This window comes from Bos taurus, chromosome X (assembly GCF_002263795.3).
Source record: "Bos taurus isolate L1 Dominette 01449 registration number 42190680 breed Hereford chromosome X, ARS-UCD2.0, whole genome shotgun sequence".
NCBI lineage: Eukaryota > Metazoa > Chordata > Mammalia > Artiodactyla > Bovidae > Bos > Bos taurus.
In genome coordinates this window covers 35,337,228-35,357,480 of record NC_037357.1, presented here as the reverse complement: position 1 = coordinate 35,357,480, position 20,253 = coordinate 35,337,228, and the positions used below count along the sequence as shown (strand labels likewise).

The 20,253-nt window shown below is 38.3% G+C and overlaps 1 protein-coding gene across 1 annotated transcript in view; it reads left to right on the top strand.

Annotated features, from left to right (window-relative positions):
• Nucleotides 1-20,253, top strand: part of VAMP7 (vesicle associated membrane protein 7) — a gene marked incomplete at its 3' end in the record, with an annotated part of 44,777 nt that overhangs the window by 13,473 nt on the left and 11,051 nt on the right. The window contains 3 exon segments of the mRNA NM_001076302.1: nt 404-558; nt 7,012-7,069; nt 12,363-12,500. Of these exon segments, the coding sequence (NP_001069770.1) occupies nt 413-558; nt 7,012-7,069; nt 12,363-12,500 (342 nt within the window).

The window sequence follows — 20,253 nt, the reverse complement described above, 5'->3', positions numbered from 1 at the left end:
CATTAAAGAATGAAGACATCTTTCTGTCCCTTTGCCATCTATGGCCATTGCTTTTCAGGGGGTGATATCAGTTTGTGCTGTATAATTTGAAAATGCAACCTATCAATCAATGCAATTATGTGTGTATGTATGTATCATATGCATTGCATTGTATACACACATACACATAAAAGTATATATATGTATCCATTTGATTTGTCTCTATATTTGAATGCACATCAGTATGTTTTAGGCTTGTACAAGACTGTGACCTTGTTAAGTCTGTTCTGTTTACTCTTACAGTGCCTTGGTCAATATTGTCTCCAGATGGATGTTGGTAAATGATAAATAGTAAGTTACTTTTGAAAGGTTATGTCAAAGAAATATTCTAAATCTTATGTTTCTTTTTTTTTCTTTTTGATAGATTGAAGCCATGGCTATTCTTTTTGCTGTTGTTGCCAGGGGAACCACTATCCTTGCCAAACATGCTTGGTGTGGAGGCAACTTCCTGGAGGTGACAGAGCAGATTCTGGCTAAGATACCTTCTGAAAATAACAAACTAACGTACTCACACGGCAAGTGAGTTCTGCTCTGTGTGGGTAGCGGGTAAAAAAAATTATATTATTATACTCAGAACAGTAGAAAACTAGAAAAGCAAGCTTCTCAGTAGATAATTTGAATAAGCTGACAGAACAATAATCTTTACCAGCTTAGAAAATGTCTGGTTCTATTAATTTTAAATTTAACTAAAAATTATTTTATTCTGTCACCTAAGTGATACTCATATTTTAAAGAACAATATGGAAATGTTAGATATAAAAGTGACTCTGCTATAGAGCTCTAGGATATGTGAAACTTGATATAGTTATGATAAATAACAATTATTTGTTCATTCTTTCTGTAAATATTTACTGAGCACTTAACTGTCACCAGACACTTTGGTGGTGCTGGAGATACAAGAAATTACTCAGTATTTGTCCTCGTTGTTTAATGGAGGTTATAGTTTAATGAAGGAGATGGTCAAATTCATAGATAATCACGGTAGAGAGTAGAAGGTAGTGGGTAGGGGGGTGGTATTCCAGGTAGAAGGAACAGCTGGTAGAGAAGTATGGAGACATGAGCTCATGATGCATATTTAGTGAACTTCAGGTGATTCTCTGTGACTGGTGCCCAACGTCATGAAAATAAAGCCAGAGAGATTGACAAGAGAAGTCCTATAGGGCCTCATAGGCCACGTTAAGGGGTTGCCACAGTGGGCAATGGGAAGGCATTGAATGTTTCCAGCTGGGGTGTGACATGGTAAGGTTTTGCTTTAGAAAGATCACTGTTGTGGCTGGTTGGAGAATGAATTGAAGGGGGCATAGGTGGGAAATCTTAGTAATCGTAAATATTGCCTCAGCCTTCCTCCTTAATACTTAAAAATCTTTCAATACCTAACTCATCCTAATTTCCTTAGACCCTATCTCAGGAGGAGGTCCTTGTTGGTTTCCAGAAGTAACTCCTTATATCATTTAGGATTTAGTGTAAGTTACTGCAACAGAGAGACCCTAAAAGACAGTGTTAATTTATGAGATATCCCAGAGAGGAAGACTTTGGGACTGTTGGAGTGGCTCTGCCAGTTTTAATTAGTGCCTTCCAATTCTGGCCAAGGCAGCTTCTTCAGTTCTGGTATTTTTTAAGGCACAGTCCAGAAGTGGCTGATAGTATTGTTCACTACATCGTTATGTAGCTAACCTAGCTGGAAATGAAGACTAGAATTTGTCATTTCTAGCTATGTAGCCATGTGCTCAGCTAAAACTCCATTACTCTGGAAGAAGTTATAGGGTATCAGGAGACAGCTCACAATCTTCCAGTCTACTGTTCTGGGCCTCCAAAATATTTGGATGTGCTCTTCTTCCCAAAGCACACTTCCTCTCTGCAGGAAGTGGCCCCAAAGATTTATCTGATCGCTTTGTCCAGCTCCAGGTCCAGACAATCTGGGTGATAACAGTCCTCTCTATCATACCCAGGGATGACTCCTGTGGCCTATTGACATGTAGATGTCACTGCTTCCCAGCAGTATTCAAATACTACCACACAGCAATTTCAGAGACTCCTGTTCAGATCCAGGAGTGGTTCTGCTTTGCAGGAAGAATTTCTTCATCTTTTCTCCCTTTGTTCTCCCGGAGGCTTTTCCTGGTACATTATCCTCTGTGGCCACGTCCAAAATGGGTATTAGTGAGTTTGTCATCTTTGGAAACTACAGGTTCTGTAGTCTACTACTCTCTGCTGTAGTTTAGGGTCTGAGAAGTTACCTGGGGGTTAAATGACCCCAGTTGCTCGTGAGTATGGCTTTAGGGTTTCTTAAAAAATTTGCTGGGCTTAACGATCATGTTTCTAGTTAGTTTCCAGGAAAATGCTCAGGGAAAGCGTGTGTCATCTTTTTAGAGGCAGGACTGGGAAGCAGGGTATGCACCTTCCACTCACATTTTATCAGGCAGAACTTATCACATAGCCATATCTAACTCTAAGGGAAGTTGGCTATGTAATGCAATGAAAATGTGGTTATACTGCAAGAAAGCAATGTTAACTTATCTGCTGTGTCTTTCTACCTGCATCCTTACCCAGTCCTACCTGGTCTCATTTGGAGTAAGTATCCATCACTGAGTTGTTTCTTTCTTTTTAAGCTTCTACCTTGGTTTCTTTCCTATAATCATGTTCCATCATCCCAATCAAAGATAAAGATATCTTTTATTTCAGTCAGTTCAGTTCACTCAGTCATTTCCACTCTTTGTGACCCATGGACTGCAGCACGCCAGGATTCCCTGTCCATCACCAACTTCCGGAGCTTACTCAAACTCATGTCCATCGAGTTGGTGATGCCATCCAACCATCTCATCCTCTGTCATCCCATTCTCCTCCCGCCTTCAATCTTTCCCAGCATCAGGGTCTTTTCCAGTGTTATTACTGTATACCAAAATAAAAAGTTCCATTTTATTATGTGAAAATCATTGCTTCCTGAAATCTGACCTTCTTCTTGCTATTTCTTTCTTTCATTAATAGCATCACCAGTCATTCAGCTGGCTAATCTTAAAACTTCAGAATCACATTTGACTTCTTCACCAAATCTTTGCCATTCAGCTACAAGAGGTATTTCAGTCTCCTCTCTCCACATTCATCATAGTGTTTGTCCAGGCATTCATTGTTTCTCATTCCTAATGACCTCCCCCTAACTGGTTTTTCGTCTCCCCTGGTGGCTCAGTCAGTAAGGAATCGATCTGCAATGCAGATCACCTGCAGCACAGGAGACACAGGTTTGATCCCTGGATCAGGAAGGTCTCCTGAAGAAGGAAATGACAACCCACTCCAGTATTCTTGCCTGGAGAATTCCATGGACAGAGGAGCCTGGTGGGCTACAGTCCATGGTGTTGCAAAGAGTTGGACATGACTGAGTGACTAAACCACAACTGGTTTTTCTGCTTCTAGTTGGTCCCTCCTTAAATCTGTATTTAACATTCCTAAGATTATACTTTCTTGCTTAAAACCCAAACTAAGCCTTCATTATTTTGTGTATTTCTGTTACATCTTTGTCTCTATAGATATCTTTGTCATTCCCAGACCAATCTATGTTATTTTAAGCTTTGGTATATTTTTTTTTCCTTGATTTTGCATCTTGGAATGTCCTTCCCCTCCTATTTTACAGGTCCCAAATGAAATACTTTCTAATTTTCATTTTAATCCTTCTAAAAGGGCGATTCTAATAATGTCCCTTCCTTCAGCAGGTACGCAGGATAAAGTTTCTTAACACAACTTGAAAAATTCTTCAAGATCTGCCTCTTCTGGCCTCATCTCTCATTATTTGAGCTCTCAGTTTTGTTCTTCAGCCATACTTAGCTATGTGCATATCAGTTCTGGGTTTGTTCTCTCTTTTTAGCCTCTGCAATAGCTGTTACTTTTTCAAAATTTGAGTTTGTCTTCCTGAGCTTATGTTTCCTCTTCTAGAAACCCCTGAAAACTCCAAGACTGTGCCAGGTGCCTCCTTTTTATGTGTCTCCATAGTATCCTGTCGGAGAAGGCAATGGCACCCCACTCCAGTACTCTTGCCTGGAAAATCCCATGGACGGAGGAGCCTGGAAGACTGCAGTCCATGGAGTCGCTGAGGGTCAGACACAACTGAGTGACTTCACTTTCACTTTTCATTTTCATGCATTGGAGAAGGAAATGGCAACCCACTCCAGTGTTCTTGCCTAGAGAATCCTGGGTGGGGAGCCTCGTTGGCTGCCGTCTATGGGGTCGCACAGAGTCGGACACAACTAAAGTGACTTAGCAGCAGCATAGTATCCTGTGTTTATCCATTATAGCACTTCTGACACTGTGTTATAATTGCAATCTTCATTTTTTGTCTCTGTACCGTGACTATAGGCTCTTTGATGGCAATAACCATACCTCATTACCTCCTATGGTCTTGTACCAAGGTACTCCCAAGTGTGATTTTGTTGTTGTTGTACAGTCACCAAGTTGCGTCCGACTCTTTGTGACCCAGTGGACTGCAGCATGCCAGGTTCCCTGTCCCTCATCATCTCCTGGAGTTTGCCCAAGTTCACATCCATTGAATCAGTGATGTCATCTAACCATCTCACCCTCTGTCGACCTCTTCTCCTTCTGCCTTCAATCTTTCCTAGCATCAGAGTCTTTTCCAAGGAGTCAGCTGTTTGCATCAGGTGGCCAAAGTATTGGAGCTTCATCTTTAGCATCAGTACTTTTAATGAGTATTCATGATTGATTTCCTTTAAGAATGACTGGTTTGATCTCCTTGCTGTCCAAGGAACTCTCAAGAGTTTTTTCCAGCACCACAGTTCGAAAGCATCAATTCTAAATGTGATTTCAGTTCTGTCAGTTCAGTCACTCAGTCGTGTCTGATTCTTTGCAACCCAATGTACTGTAGCACACCAGGCTTCTGTGTTTTATCACCAACTCCTGGGGCCTTCTCAAACTCATGTCCATTGAGTCGGTGATGCCATCCAACCATCTCATCCTATATCGTCCCCTTCTCCTCCTGCCTTCAATCTTTCCCAGCATCAGGGTCTTTGCCAATGAGTCAGTTCTTTGCATCAGGTGGCCAGAGTATTGGAGTTTCAGCTTCAGCATCCATCCTTCCAAAGAACTTCCAAAGTCCTTGAGAACCCCATGAAAAGTATGAAAAGGCAAAAAGTGTGGTTTAGCAGAAACAAATTTTGTGGGGGAAATGATGACTTCCATTTTTGCACCTGCTGTGTTTGTCTATGGTATATCTAGTTAGATATGTCTAACCAACAGTAGCATATTCAGGCCTTGAGCTCAGGAGATAGGTCACATTTAGATTTGGAAATCAGTGTAATTGTATTAGCTGAAAACAGGTATCGGCAGCAAAACATGAAAGTGGGTGCCACCCTCCAAGGAGTCTTTGTGAGAAAAGCAGGGGACTGAGGATGCTGGAAAGCATCAACAGAGAGGGAAAGAGATTACCATATAAACCAGGCAAGCCTGGTGTCAAAAAATCTAGTGAAGAGAGAGCAGTTTCTAGAGGAAGGAAGTGGTCACAGTATCAAATGTGTCAGAAAGAGCCACTGGATATGGAGTGTGGAAGTGATTGGTGGAGTTGATGTAACAGTTTCAGAGTGGTGGAGGAAGACATTTGAGTTCCAATACCTCCCTATAATTCACATAAAACCTCTATGTGAACATTAATGATACAATTCAGCAGCTACTCTTGTCTATCTACTTGCCCAGAGTAGAAATCTGGGAAGCAAAATCGAGTTATCCCTCTGCCTCAACCCCAGTAGCCAGTCCTCAAGTTCTTTTCTCTGTTCCTTCTTCATTGCCCATAGTACTTTAGTTTGTTTCCTTCAGTGTTCTACTTCAGTACTTCAGTAGTCTCTTGCCTGCTCCTCCTTTTTATTAGTTCTCATACTCTAGCCAAAACATCCTTTTCTGTGGCAGTTCTGATCACTCTGTCCCCTTGCTAAGACCATTTGATACTTGATCATTGTTCTTAGGATTGTATAGATACAGTGAGACTTGAAAACCTTATACAAGATTTGAAAGTATTTGCTTGCTTACAACCTCCTTTGTGGAAGCCATTTATTTTTGTTCCGTACATTCTATACTTTAGCCATGTTAATTAATTTTACTTTCAAACCCATTATGTGCTGTTTTATCCCAAAGCCCTTAAGCTTGTTGGTCTCTCATTCCAGAACTCTCTTCACTTGTTCTTCTTCTTGCCATCTGTTACTTAGTCTTCAGGTTCAGCTCAGACATGTGCTCTGGGATGTCCTCCAGTTACCCTTTGCCAAACTCCTCTATATAAGATATGGGTGTCTCTTCTATATCCCCATAGCACCATGTACTGCCTTTAACTCTTCCCCTCCCCTCTAACTCTTTATCATCCTCCTTACTATGCTGTTCCACAATTGCCTGCATTTTCATTCTCTGAAGGCAGGGACTGATGATTTTGCTTATTTGTATCCTCAGCACCTAACCCAGTAACTGGCTCCGAGTCGATGCCAAATATATGTTATTGTTGAGTATCTGGTAGAAAAAAATGTTTGCTCTGTGTGGCCCATTTGGGTGTTTATCTTAATTATGTGTCCTTCAGATGTCATCTCTTGTTCAAACCTTAAGAATCTGAGACTTCTCTAGCAGTCCAGTGGTTAGGATTCAGTGCTTTCCCTGCTGGGGCCTGGGTTCAATCCCTGGTCAGGGAACTATGGTCCGGAATGCCATGCAGCAGAGCAAATACAGTCCAATTATGCTTTCTTAGATATTATTATTATGGATAATGTGCATCATGTTGCACTATTTAGATAGAATAGAGACCCTGTTTTAATTTCTTATTTATTTCTATCAAGTTTGACTTGAGAGAAATAGGTATATAGGGGAGAAGGAAAATAGACAGTATTTGTAAATAATATGGTCATGTTGGCAGTTCTAAAATTTCTTATACGTAGATAGAAGATAGAAGTGAAAGAGATATTGCTCATAACCACAGTAAGTTTTATATCTTTTATTCTACAGTTATCTGTTTCATTACATCTGCCAAGACAGGATTGTATATCTTTGTATCACTGATGATGTAAGTAATTTGAGGACATGTTGCTCTTTAACTATGTGTAAAATTAGTAGAGTTAGTTCTTAATTATCTGTATCTGTGGTGGGTAAAGTTGACGCAAATATAACTTTCTATAGCTCAGAATTGTTTTTTATGCTTTGCATTTGTCATGTAGAGTAGCAAATCACAGAAAAAGTTGATATCTGGGTATTTGCAAATCAGTTTGGTTTTGTAGAGTTTTAGCTGAACCTTTTATTATAACTTCTACACTTAATTTATTGTATAGTGAGAATTGGTGTTCATTATTATGATTCTTCAGTATCAGACCCTCTCAAAATTTATCTGAAATAGTAAATAGATTATTTCACTCCTTTAATCAGTAGTTAGTGAATTTTCTAATGTATGTGGACTTTGGGAAAACGGAATCACAACACATTATAATCAACTTTGTAAACCCATAGTTTACAATGGTAGGTTGTTTTTTGAGTATTTGTAGTTTGATGCAAAATGCTCAGTACCTTAACAGTGCCATCCAGGTCCTCTCTCCTCTCTGCAATCCTAGTGTCGACTTCTTCTTGGACACATTTCCATTATGGTTTCAAAGAGCTACGTGCTTGTTTATTTGTGTCCAAAAAAGAGGGGCTATGTCTTCGCAGGTCTCTTCCTGCAGGAATGAGGAAACTCCCCAGAGGTACACCTTTCCCTTCTCCCACTTTCAAAGCGGACTTTTCATGCCTTACTGGCTAGGACTAGGTTATGTACTTATTTTTAAATTGGAATTGGCATGATTGCCATAGATCATGGTTCTTAATGTTTATTGTATCACAGACCTCTTTGCTGCTCGTGGATCACTCCCAGAATTTTTTAAATGCATGATTTTATTAGGTTGCTGCAAAAGTAATAGCGGTTTTGGACCCTGAATTTTAAATCATTATAACTAGGCTCAAACACATCTTTATTAATCAAAATAAGAACCATTATAATCAACACATTTTTGCCAATGAGAAATAAGCTTGATTATTCCTGTAGCAAAAAAATCCGTGCTTCAGGATTTGATGAACTCTTGGAAAGCTTTTTCTGTGTGCTGCTGGTCGTGGAAGCATTTTCCTTGCAAAAAGTTGTTGAGATGCTTGAAGAAGTGGTAGTCAGTTTGCAAGAGGTCAAGTGAATATGGCAGATGAGGCAAAACTTCATAGCCCAATTCATTCAACTTTTGAAGCATTGGTTATGTGACAAGTGGCCGGGCATTGTTGCAGAGAAGAACTGGGCCCTTTTTGTTGACTGATGCCGGCTGCAGGCATTGCAATTTTTGGTGCATCTCCTTAATTTGCTGAGCACACTTCTCAGATGTTAATGGTTTCGCCAAGATTCAGAAAACTGTAGTGGATCAGATGGGCAGTAGACAACCAAACAGTGACTAATACCTTTTTTTTTCTCTTGGTGCAAGTTTGGCATTGGGAAGTGCTTTGGAGCTTCATCTCAGTTCAACCACTGAGCTGGCTGTTGTGGAAAATCCAGTTTTTGTAGCACATCACAATCCAACCAAGAAGTGGTTTGTTGTTGTTGTGTAGAGTAAGAGAAGATAACAGTTCAAAATGATGATCTTTTTTTGATTTGTGGTCAGCTCAGGAGGCAAAAGGTTGTCTGAGGAGGCCTTACAAATAACTGAGAAAAGAAGAGAGGCGAAAGGCAAAGGAGAAAAGGAAAGATATACCCATCTGAATGGAGAGTTCCAAAGAATAGCAATGAGAGATAAGAAAGACTTCTAAGTGAACAATGCAAAGAAATAGAAGGAAGCAATACAATGGGAAAGACTGGAGATTTCTTTAAGAAAAGGGAACATTTCATGCAAAGATGAGCACAATAAGGACAGTAACAGTATGCACCTAACAGAAGCAGAAGATACTAAGAAGAGGTGGCAAGAGTACACAGAAGAACTGTACAAAAAGATCTTCATGACACAGATAACCGCAATGGTGTGATGAGTCACCTAGAGCCCCACATCTTAGAGGGCAAAGTCAAGTGGGCCTTAGGAAACATCACTATGAACAAAGATAGTGTAGGTGATGGAATTCCAGCTGAGCTATTTCAAATCCTGAAAGATGATGCTGTTAAAATGCTGCATTCAATATGCCAGCAAATTTAAAAAATTCAGCAGTGGCCACAGGACTGGAAAAGATCAGTTTTCATTTCAGTGCCAAAGAAGGGCAGTGCCAAAGAATGTTCAGACTACTGCCCAATTGCACTAATTTCACATGCTAGCAAAGTAATGCTCAAAATTCTCCAAGCCAGACTTCTATAGTACATGAACTATTAACTTCCAGATGTTCAAGTTGGAGTTAAAAAAGGCAGAGGAACCAGAGAGAGATCAAATTGCCAACATCTGTTGGATCATAGAAAAAGCAAGAGAATTAAAAAAAAAACATCAACTTCTGCTTCATGGACTACACTAAAGCCTTTGACTCTTGTGAATCACAACAAACTGTGGAAAATTCTTAAAGAGATGGGACTACCAAACCACCTTAATTGCCTCCTGCAAAACCTGTATGCACGTCAAGAAGAAACACTTAGAACAGGACATGGAACAATAGACTGGTTTCAAATTGGGAAAGGAGTATGTCAAGGCTGTATATTGTCACCCTGTTTATTACATGCAGTGTACATCATGCAAAATGCTGGACTGGATGAAGAACAAGCTGGAATCAAGATTGCTGGGATAAATATCAATAACCTCAGATATGCATATGATAACCACCCTTATGGCAGAAAGCAAAGAACTAAAGAACCTCTTGATGAAGGTGAAAGAAGAGAGTGAAAAAGCTTACTTAAAACTCAACATTCAAAAAACAAAGATCATGGCATCTGTTCCCATTACATCATGGCAAATAGATGGGGAAACAATGGAAAGAGTGACAGACTTTATTTTCTTGGGCTCCAAAATTGCTGCAGATGGTGACTGCAGCCATAAAATTAAAAGGCACTTGCTCCTTGGAAGAGAAAATATGACCAACCTAAACATTAAAAAGCAGAGACATTACTTTGCCAACAAAGGTCAATATAGTCAAAGCTATGGTTTTTCCAGTAGTCATGTATGGATGTGAGAGTTGGACCATAAAGAGGGCCAAGCATTGAAGAATTGATGCTTTTGAACTGTGGTGTTGGAGAAGACTCTTGACAGTCATTTAGACTGCAAGGAGATCAAACCAGTCAATCCTAAAGGAAATCATCCCTGACTATTCATTGGAAGGACTGATGATGAAGCTCCAATACTTTGGCCACCTAATTCAAAGAGCTGACTCATTAGAAAAGACCCTGATGCTGGAAAGTACTGAAAGCAGGCAGAGAAGGGGATGATAGAGGACAAGATGGTTGTATGGCATCACTGACTCAATGGACATGATTTTGAGCAAGCTCTGGTAGATGGTGAAGGACATGGAAGCCTGGCATGCTGCAGTCCATGGGGTTGCAAATAGTTGGACACAACTGAGTGACTCAACAACAACAACAGTAGGCAACCACTTTTCAAACTTTTTCACCTTACCAATTTTCCTCAATTGCCAAATGATCATAGAATGATAAACATTGAGTTCTTGGGTAACTTCTCATGTAGTTGTAAGAGGATCAGCTTTGATGATGCTCTCAGTTAGTTATTGTCAACTTCTGATGGCCAGCCACTGTGGTTCTTATTGTCAAGACTTGATTTCTTTGGAAAATTTCTTGAACCACCACTGCACCATACAATTTGTTAGCAGTTCAAGGGCCAAACACATTGTTGATGTTGTGAGTTTTCTCTGCAGCTGTGACGTATATTGAACTCAAATAAGAAAATCACTCAGATTTGCTTTTTGCCTAATATAATTTCCATAGTCTAAAATACATATAGTTAGCAAGTAATAATTAGCAAAAATCATAAAACAAGAAATGCTCATTAAAATGATATGTAACATAACCACATGTATTTAAAAATATTTCAATATCAAATGGCAAAGTTCAACAATGCAAAATCGAAATTACTTTTGCACCAACCTAGTAATACCAGTTATGTTGAAATCCAGTATTCAGAGCTTCCCTGGTGGCTCAGTTGATAAAGAATCTGCCTGCAATGCAGGAGACCTGGGTTTGATTCCTGAGTTGAGAAGATCCCCTGGAGACAGGAACAGCTACCCACTCCAGTATTCTGGCCTGGAGAATTTCATGGACAGAGGAGTCTGGCAGGCTACAGTCCATGGGGTCTCAAAGAGTCAGACACAACTGAGTGACCTTCACAGTATTCAAAATAGTTTAAATATTGATTTAGTAATACATGCTTCTTTATGAATTCACTAATAACAAGATATAGTCATGGGTTTAATAAAATAGTTTTGATGTGGTGTTAAGTATTAATGATATTTTGAGAGATGTCTGTAACTGATGGTACATGTAAAAAAGACTTCTCTTGGTGACAGAGTCCCAGGTACTGTTTAATACTACTCTATTTTGTTACTACATTCACAGTTGAAATTTGAGTTAAAGTTTGGTGAAAATAATGAGTTTTTTTTTTTTAATCCAAGTACATTGGCCCCTTGAATTTGGACCATTGACCCAACTTTAAGAACTCTTGGCTTAGACTATTAATCTTAGGTGAAATGGAGATGTGTGTCAACCACAGTGATTATCACAATGACTTATATTCCCTGGTTTCACTGTATTTTCTAAAATTATTTTAAAAATCCAGTTATATTTGAAATGACTGATGTGAAAGTGCTGGGAGTAGGTGAGAAATAGCACTAAATTTGGGATGGTCAGAGTTGAGTCTTACATTTCTTAAGCTATAATTATACTTTTGTGTATAGGTTATACACATACATACACTTTTTGACTGGAACTAGACAAGAGTACATTCCTTGATCTTTTCAAATATACCACCACTACTGAAAAAAGTTAATTAAAAGTTTATGTCAATAGTGTTATCTTTGTGTGTGAAAGACTGTACTATTACTATGGATTTCTCAAGCATCTTCTCGTGCTGGATTTTCTAATAGATCCTGTGAAAGATATGGATGGAGTAAAACCCAATTCCTGCTCTTAAGATGCTAACCTAGGTATTGTTATCTTAGTTGGCAGTAATCTAACATTTGGATTCGACTCAGCTCTTTCATTTACTAGTTTCACTTTTGGCAAGTTAGTTTCTTTTCAGAGCCTTTGTTTCTTTATCTGTAAAATTAGGTCAGTTCCTCCTCATAGAATCATTGCTCAGTAAATATTAGCTGTTCTTACGGTTGTTTTTAATCATCCATATCATTTTTGTTTAGTGTTAACTCTGTATTCATCTCCTCAGGATTTTGAGCGTTCGCGAGCCTTTAATTTTCTGAATGAGATAAAGAAGAGGTTCCAGACTACATATGGTTCAAGAGCACAAACAGCACTCCCATATGCCATGAATAGTGAGTTCTCAAGTGTCTTGGCTGCACAGCTGGTAAGATCTTTCTCGGGATATAGTATTTGATTCATATCTTCTTTATTACTTTAAAGAACCATGGATATAGAGGACCCTGACCTGCAGTGTATTTTTCTGACTGTTATTATATGCCAAGATAGTAAAACTTCCCAGATTAAAAAATATATATAAATGGGCCATTTTAGGATGGAAAGTGATATTCTCTATAAATGGTGGTCAGAGTATCTCATGATTGGGAAGGAGATTAAAGATCATCTACTTCAACTACCCATTTAATGTGTAAATCCACTCAACATGCCAAATGGTGACTTAACCTGTAGATTAACTTCTACCTTCCCACAAGGTAAATTTAATTTTTGGGTAGCTCAGTTAGTCATTTGAAAGTCTCTTTATCTGTATGAATACTTAATTCTCAGTTCAGTGAATTTATACATATATATATACATATTATACATATATATATACATAGATATATACATATACATATTTACATACTTTTTACAGATACAAAACATCTCATGACCCTAAAGGAGTCCTCATGTTCCTATGCAGTCAGGTCCTTCCCTGAGGCAACCGCTTCTCTATTTTTGTCACCATAAATTAGTTTTATCTTTTCTAGAATTTCTTATAAATGGAATCATACATTATATACTCTTTTGTATCTTCCTTGTTTTGCTCAGTGTAAGGTTTTTGATATTGATCCATATTGTATAAATCAGTAGTTTCCTTTTTTTCTGAGTAGTATTGTATGCATATAACACAATTTGTTTATCCATTCACCTGTTGCTGGATATTTGAGATACTTCCAGTTTTCAGCTATCACCAACAAAACTATTATGAACATCCATGATGTACAAGTCTTTGCACAGACATGTGTTTTTATTTTTTTTTTGGTAAATACCTAGGGGTGGAATTGCTGGGTCATATGGTGAATGATGTTTAATTTTATAATGAATCATCAAACTTTTTTCCAAAGTGGTTGTACCATTTATATTCCCACTAGTACTTCCAGTGTTTCTGCATACTTGCCAACACTTGTTACGGTCTGTCTTTTTAATGTTATTCATCCTTGTGGATATGTAATGATATCTCATTGTGGTCTTATTTTGCATTAAAGAATGCTTACTTTTTATCCATCAAACCATATGAGTGCAAAGACAGAAGTTTTATCTATGATAGTGTTGTGAATGAGAAAAAAGGACTCACTGTCGTTGAATAATTTCCTGTTTGTTTCTCCTGTAAGTGTTGTTTTTAATACCTTTTTGAGGATTATACTTCTAAATATGCATCCTATGGGGATGAAGTTTGTTTAAATAGTTAATGAGTCTTTATTATTCAGTTGGTTTGTTTCATACTTCCACTAGGAAATACTTATATACATGCACCTATGTAAAACACCATCAGCAAAATATATACCAATGCCCATTTGAAAATAAATAGGGTCAGGTTGATGGCCAAGATGGTGAAGTAGGAAACCCTGAGCTCACCTCCTTCCATGGACACACCAAAATTACAACTATTTACGGAGCAGCTATTGATGAGGAAGATCAGAAGACTAGCAGAAAGGATCTTATACTACTGAAGATATAGAGAAGGAACCACAGCAAGACAGAGGGGCAGGCACACAGTATAATCAAGATCCATACCTTGGAGTGGGTGGCCCACAAGTGGAAAGATAATTACAATTGCAGCGATTCTCTCCAAGCAGCTAGGGGCTCAAGCTTCCCATGGGGCTCCCCAGCCCTGGAGTCCTCCATTGGGAAGAAGAGCCCCCAGAATATTTGGCTTTGAAGGCCAGCAGGGCTTAATTTCAACAGTGCTGAAAGACTGTGAGAAATAGAGACTCTACAGTCTTTATACAGCATGTATAAAATCCACATGCTCAGGAAATGAGGGCAGAAGCAGTAATTTGAAAGGAGCCCAGATCAGATCCACCTGCTGATCTTGGAGAGTCTCATGGAAAGGTGGAAAGCCACTGCAGCTCACCCTAGGGACATAGACATTGGTGGTAGGCATTTTTGGGAGCTCATTCTACCATTCTGTACCAGTGGAGCCCATAAGGACGATTTAGGAATCTTCCCTTTAGACTATTAATGTCAGGACGTGGTCCTACCCACCAGCCTATCTGCACCAATGCTGAGACATCTCAAGCCAAACAACTAGCCAAACAGGGAATCAGCCCCACTCACTGCAGGCTGGTTGCTTTAAGAACTCCTGAACCTACAGGGGTCTCAGGACATGGCCCTGCACACCAGTGTGTGTGCACTAGCCCTGGGAACCCCCACTTAGGCCCTGCAGCCAGAGATCCTGGAACCTGGATCTGCCCACCAGTGAGCCAGCATTATCCCCAGGGCCAGGATCACCTACCGGTGAGCAAGCGCCACCCCAGGACCCCCTGGACCCCAGCCTCACCCACCAGCAGGCTGACACATCAACTCTGGAACCTCCATAAGCCTTCAGCCAGAGATCCCAGGGCCCAGCTCCACAAACCAGTAGGTCTCACCAGCCAGTGGACAAACAGCAGTCCCAGGACCCACTGGATGCTTGCCCTGCCCAGCAGTAGGCCAACACCAGCTCTGGGACCCTCCAAGGCCCTTCAGCCAGAGATCCCAGGACCCCCTGGGTCTCTGCAGCCAGCTGCCTTATGACCTGGCTCTGCCCACCAGTGGCTGACAGCCTCTGCACAAGGTAAGGTCTGGGAACCAACCAGACTGGGGGCCAGCCATGCCTACCAGATTGTCCACAACAGAAGGACCCACACAGCCTATGTAGGTATTGTCCGTACAGCATATGGCTCTGGAGACCAGAGGGAAGTGCACTGCTAGGATTCATAGGACGTTTCCTAGAAAAGGCCACTTCTTCAGGGTCAGGAAATGTAACCAACTTACCAAATACATAGAAATTAAAAAGGAAATTAGGCAAAATGAGACAGAGGAACATGTTGCAAATGAAAGAACAAGAGAAAAGCCCATAAGAAGAGCTAAGTGAAGTGGACATAAGCGACCTACCCAATAAAGAACTCAAGGTAGTGATTGTAAAATGATCAAAGAACCCAATAAATGATTGGATTAACAGAGTGAGAAATTAGAATTTCTTAACAAAGAGAATATGTAAAGAATGACCAAGCAAAGATGAAGAATACAATAACTGAAATAAATAAACTAGAAGGAATCAACAGTGAATTGTATGATCAGTGAGCTGCAAAACAGATTAGCGGAAATCTCTGAAGCTCAACAGAAAAAAAGAAAAAAGAATAAAAAGAAATGAGTACTGTTTAAGATACCTCTGAAACACCATCAGATGTACTAACATTTGCATGGTAGGGCTTCCAGAAGAAAGGAGAAAAGGGGGCAGAGAACATATTTGAAAGCAAATTAACTGAAGACTTCCTTAACTTGGGGAAAGAAACAGAATCCAGGTCCAGCAAGCACAGAGAGTTCCCACAGGATCCACCCAAAGAAGACCACACCAAGACATTATAATTAAAATGGCAAAAATTAAAGATAAAGAGAGAATATTAAAAGCAGCTGGGGAAAAGCAAAATGTTGCACACAAGGAAATTCCCATAAAAGGCCAGAACGGAGTGGCATGATATTTTTCAAGTGGTAAAAGGGAAAAACCGACAACCGAGAATCCTCAACAAGGCTTTCACTCAGATTTGATAGAGAAATAGAAAGTTTTACAGATAAACAAAAGCTAAAAGTGTTCATCACCACCAGGCTTGCTTTAAAGGAAATGTTTAAGGGGCTTCTCCAAGCTGAAAAAAAGGTTGTAAGAAGAAATATGAAAATTATGAGAGGAGAAATCTCATTGGTAAAGGCAAATACACAGTAAAGGTACTAAACCAACCACATATAAAGCTATGAGGAGGATTACAAAAGGAGTAAAATCACCCATAACCACAATAAGGGATTTCAAAACAAAAAGAGGTATAAAATATGTCAAAACAGTAACTGTGGGAGGGGGCATAAAAATGTAGGGTTATTAAAATGCATTTCTACTTAAGAGATTAAAAACTGAAAATAATCATGTAGATATATACAGATTGTTATATACAAACCTTATGATAATCGTAAACCAGAAAACCTATATTAGATATACACAAAGGGAAAGAAATCCAAATATAACACAAAAGATACTAATCAAATCATAAGGGATGAAAGCAAAGGACCAAAAGAGAAGTACAAAAACAACTGAAAAACAATTAACAAAATGGCAGTAAATACATACCTATCAATAATTAAATGGAAATGGACTAAATGCTCCAGTCAAAAGACACAGAGTGGCTGAATGGATAACAAAACAAAACCCGTATATATACTGCCTACAGGGGACTTGGTGTGGCTCTAAAGACAAAAACAGAAAGTGAAGGGATGGGAAAGGTTATTCCATGCAAATAGAAATGAAAGGGAAGCTGGGATAGCAATACTTATATTAGAGAAAATAGACTTTAAAACAAAAACTGTAAGAGACAAAGACATTAATGATAAAGGAATTAATCCGAGAAGATACAATTGTAAATGTATATGCACCCAGCATAGGAGCACCTAAATATATAAGGCAAATATTAATAGACATAAAGTAAGAAATTGATAGCAACACAGTAATAGTAGGAGAGTTTAACACTACACTTACCTCAATGGACAGATCATCCAGACAGAAAATCAGTGAGGAAACAGTGGTCTTAAACAACACATTACACCTAATTGGGCTTAATTGACATATATAGAACATTCTGTCCAAAAGCATCAGAATACACATTTTTTCCAAGTGCACTTAGCACATTCTCCAGGACAGATCACATGCTGGGCATAAAACAAGCCTCAGTAAATTTAAGAAAAATTGAATTCATGTCAAGCGTTTTTTCTGACCACAATGTTATGAGGCTAGAAATCAACTATAAGGGAAAAAAATGCAAAAAACACAAACACTTGAAGGCTAAACAATATGCTACTAAACAACAATGGATTACTGAAGAAACCAAAGAGGAAATAAAAAAATACTTGGAGAAAAAGAATACTTGAAGACAAATGAAAATGAAAACACAGTGATTCAAACTCTATGGGATCCAGCAAGAGCAGTTCTAAGAGGGATGTTTATAGTAATAGAATTTTACCTCAGGAAACAAGGAAAATATCAAACAAACATTACACTGAAAGGACCCAGGAGAAGAAAAAACAAAACCCCAAATTAGTAAAAAGAAAGAAATCATAAAAATGAGAGCAAAAATAAATGAATCAGAGATAAGGAAATAATAGAAAAGATCAATGAAACTAAGAGCTAGTTCTTTGATAAGATAAAGCCGATCGCTTTTATCCAGACTCATCAAGAAAAAAATAGGGTTCAGATCAATAAAATAAGAAAAAAGGAAAAATTAAACAGATAACACAGAAATACAAAGTTCATAATAGACTACTATGAACAACTATATGCCAATAAAAAGGACAAACTAAGAGAAACAGGGAAATTCCTAGAAATGCACAGTCTCCCAAGACTGAACCAAGAAGAAATAGAAAACATGAACAGAACAATTACCAGTAATGACATTGAAAATTGAAGTTTTAAAACTTCGAACAAACAAAAGTCTAGGACCAGATGGCTTCACAGGTGAATTCTACCAAACATTTAGAAAACTCTTCCAAAAATTGCAGCAAAAGGAACACATCCAAACTCATTCTGTAGGTCGTCACCCTGACACAAAAACCAGACAAAGATACCACAAATGAAGAAAATTACAGACCATTATAGCTAATGAACATAGATTTAGAAATCACAATTTAACAAACTGAATTCAACAATACATTGAAAGGATTATACACATGATCAAGTGGGATTTATTGCAAAGATGCAAGGATGGTTCAGTATCTGGAAATCAATGTGATACACCATGATAACAAATTGAAGAATAAAAATCATGATTATCTCAATAGGTACAGAAAAAGCTTTTAACAGTATTCAAATCCATTTATGATAAAACCTCTTAACAAAGTGGGAACATACCCCATCATAATAAAGGGTATATATGACAGGCCTACATCTAACATCATACTAAGTAGTGAAAAACTGAAAGTATTCCCTCTAAAATTAGGAATAAGACAAAGATGCCACTCTTGCCACTTTTATTCAACATAGTTTTGGAACCCCTAGCTACAGTAATCAGATACAAAAAAGAAATGCAAGGAATCCAAATTTAAAAATAAGAAGCAAAATTGTCTCTCTCTGTAGATAACCATCATACTATCTATAGAAAATCCTAAAGATACCACCAAAAAAGCAATTGTTAGAAATAATACAGTACAATTGCAGGATACAAAATTATACAGAAACCTATTGCCTTTCTATATACTAAAAACAGACTATCAGGAAAAGAAATTAAGAAAACAATCCCACTTAACCATCACATCAAAAATAATAAAATACTTAAGAATGCATTTAACTAAAGAGGTAAAAGACCTGTACTCTGAAAACTTTAAGAACCTAATGAAAGATATTGAAGATATTGAAGAAGTTGGAAAGATATACTGTGTTCATGGATTTGAAGAATTTATATTGTTAAAAATGATTATACTGAAAATAAAGACTATGCTATGCATTATACAGAGGCAATGCCATCCCTATCAAACTAGCAATAATGATTTTTTTTTAACAGAACTAGAACAAATAATTCTAAAATTTGTGTGGAGACATAAAAGATGGCAGAATGGCCAGAACTATCTTGAGAAAGAAGAAAAAAACTTGATGTATTACACTCCCTCATTTCAAGCTATACTACAAAGCTGCAATAGTGAAAACAGTACAGTACTGTCAAAAAAACAAAAAAACAAAAACAGACACATATATCTGTGGAATGAAATGCATGCATGCTCAGCCTTGTCCAACTCTTTGTGACCCCATGGACTGTACCAGGCTCCTTTGTCCATGGGATTTTCCAGGCAGGAATGCTGGAGTGGGTTGCTGTTTCCTTATCTGGGGGATCTTCTCAACCCAGAGATTGAACCTGTGTCTCTTGTATCCCCTGCATTGGCAGGTGGATTCTTTACCACTGAGCCACCTGGGAAGCCCATAGAACAGAATAGAGAGCCCAGAAATAAAACCCATGCTTATATGGTCAATTAATCTATGACAAAGGAGGCAAGAATATACAGTGGGGAAAAAAGCTATCTTTTTCCCTTTCCACTAAATGGTGTTGGGAAATCTGGACAGCTACATGCAAAAGAATCAAACTGGACTACTTTCTCACACCGTGGACACAAATTAAAAATGGATTAAAGGTTTAAATATAAGACTTGAAACCATAAAACTTCTAGAAGAAAACATAGTATGCTCTTTGACGTTGGTATTGATAGTTTTTTTGGATATGTCTCTGGCAAGGGAAACAAAGTAAAAATAAACAAATGGGAGTACATCAAACTGAAAAGTACATCAAACCAATACAAATTTCCTTCCTCAGTGAAGGAAATTACCAATAAAATGAAAAGGCTGCCTACTGAAAGGGAGAAGATATTTGCAAACAATATATCTGATAAGGGGATAATACCTACAATGTGCAAAGAACTGATAAAACTTGGACATCTAAAAAACAAACCACAATGGAGTATTACTCAGCCATTAAAAAGAATACATCTGAATCAGTTCTAATGAGGTGGATGAAACTAGAGCCTATTATACAGAGTGAAGTAAGCCAGAAAGAAAAACATCAATACAGTATACTAACGCATATGTATGGAATTTAGAAAGATAGTAACGATAACCCTGAATGTGAGATAGCAAA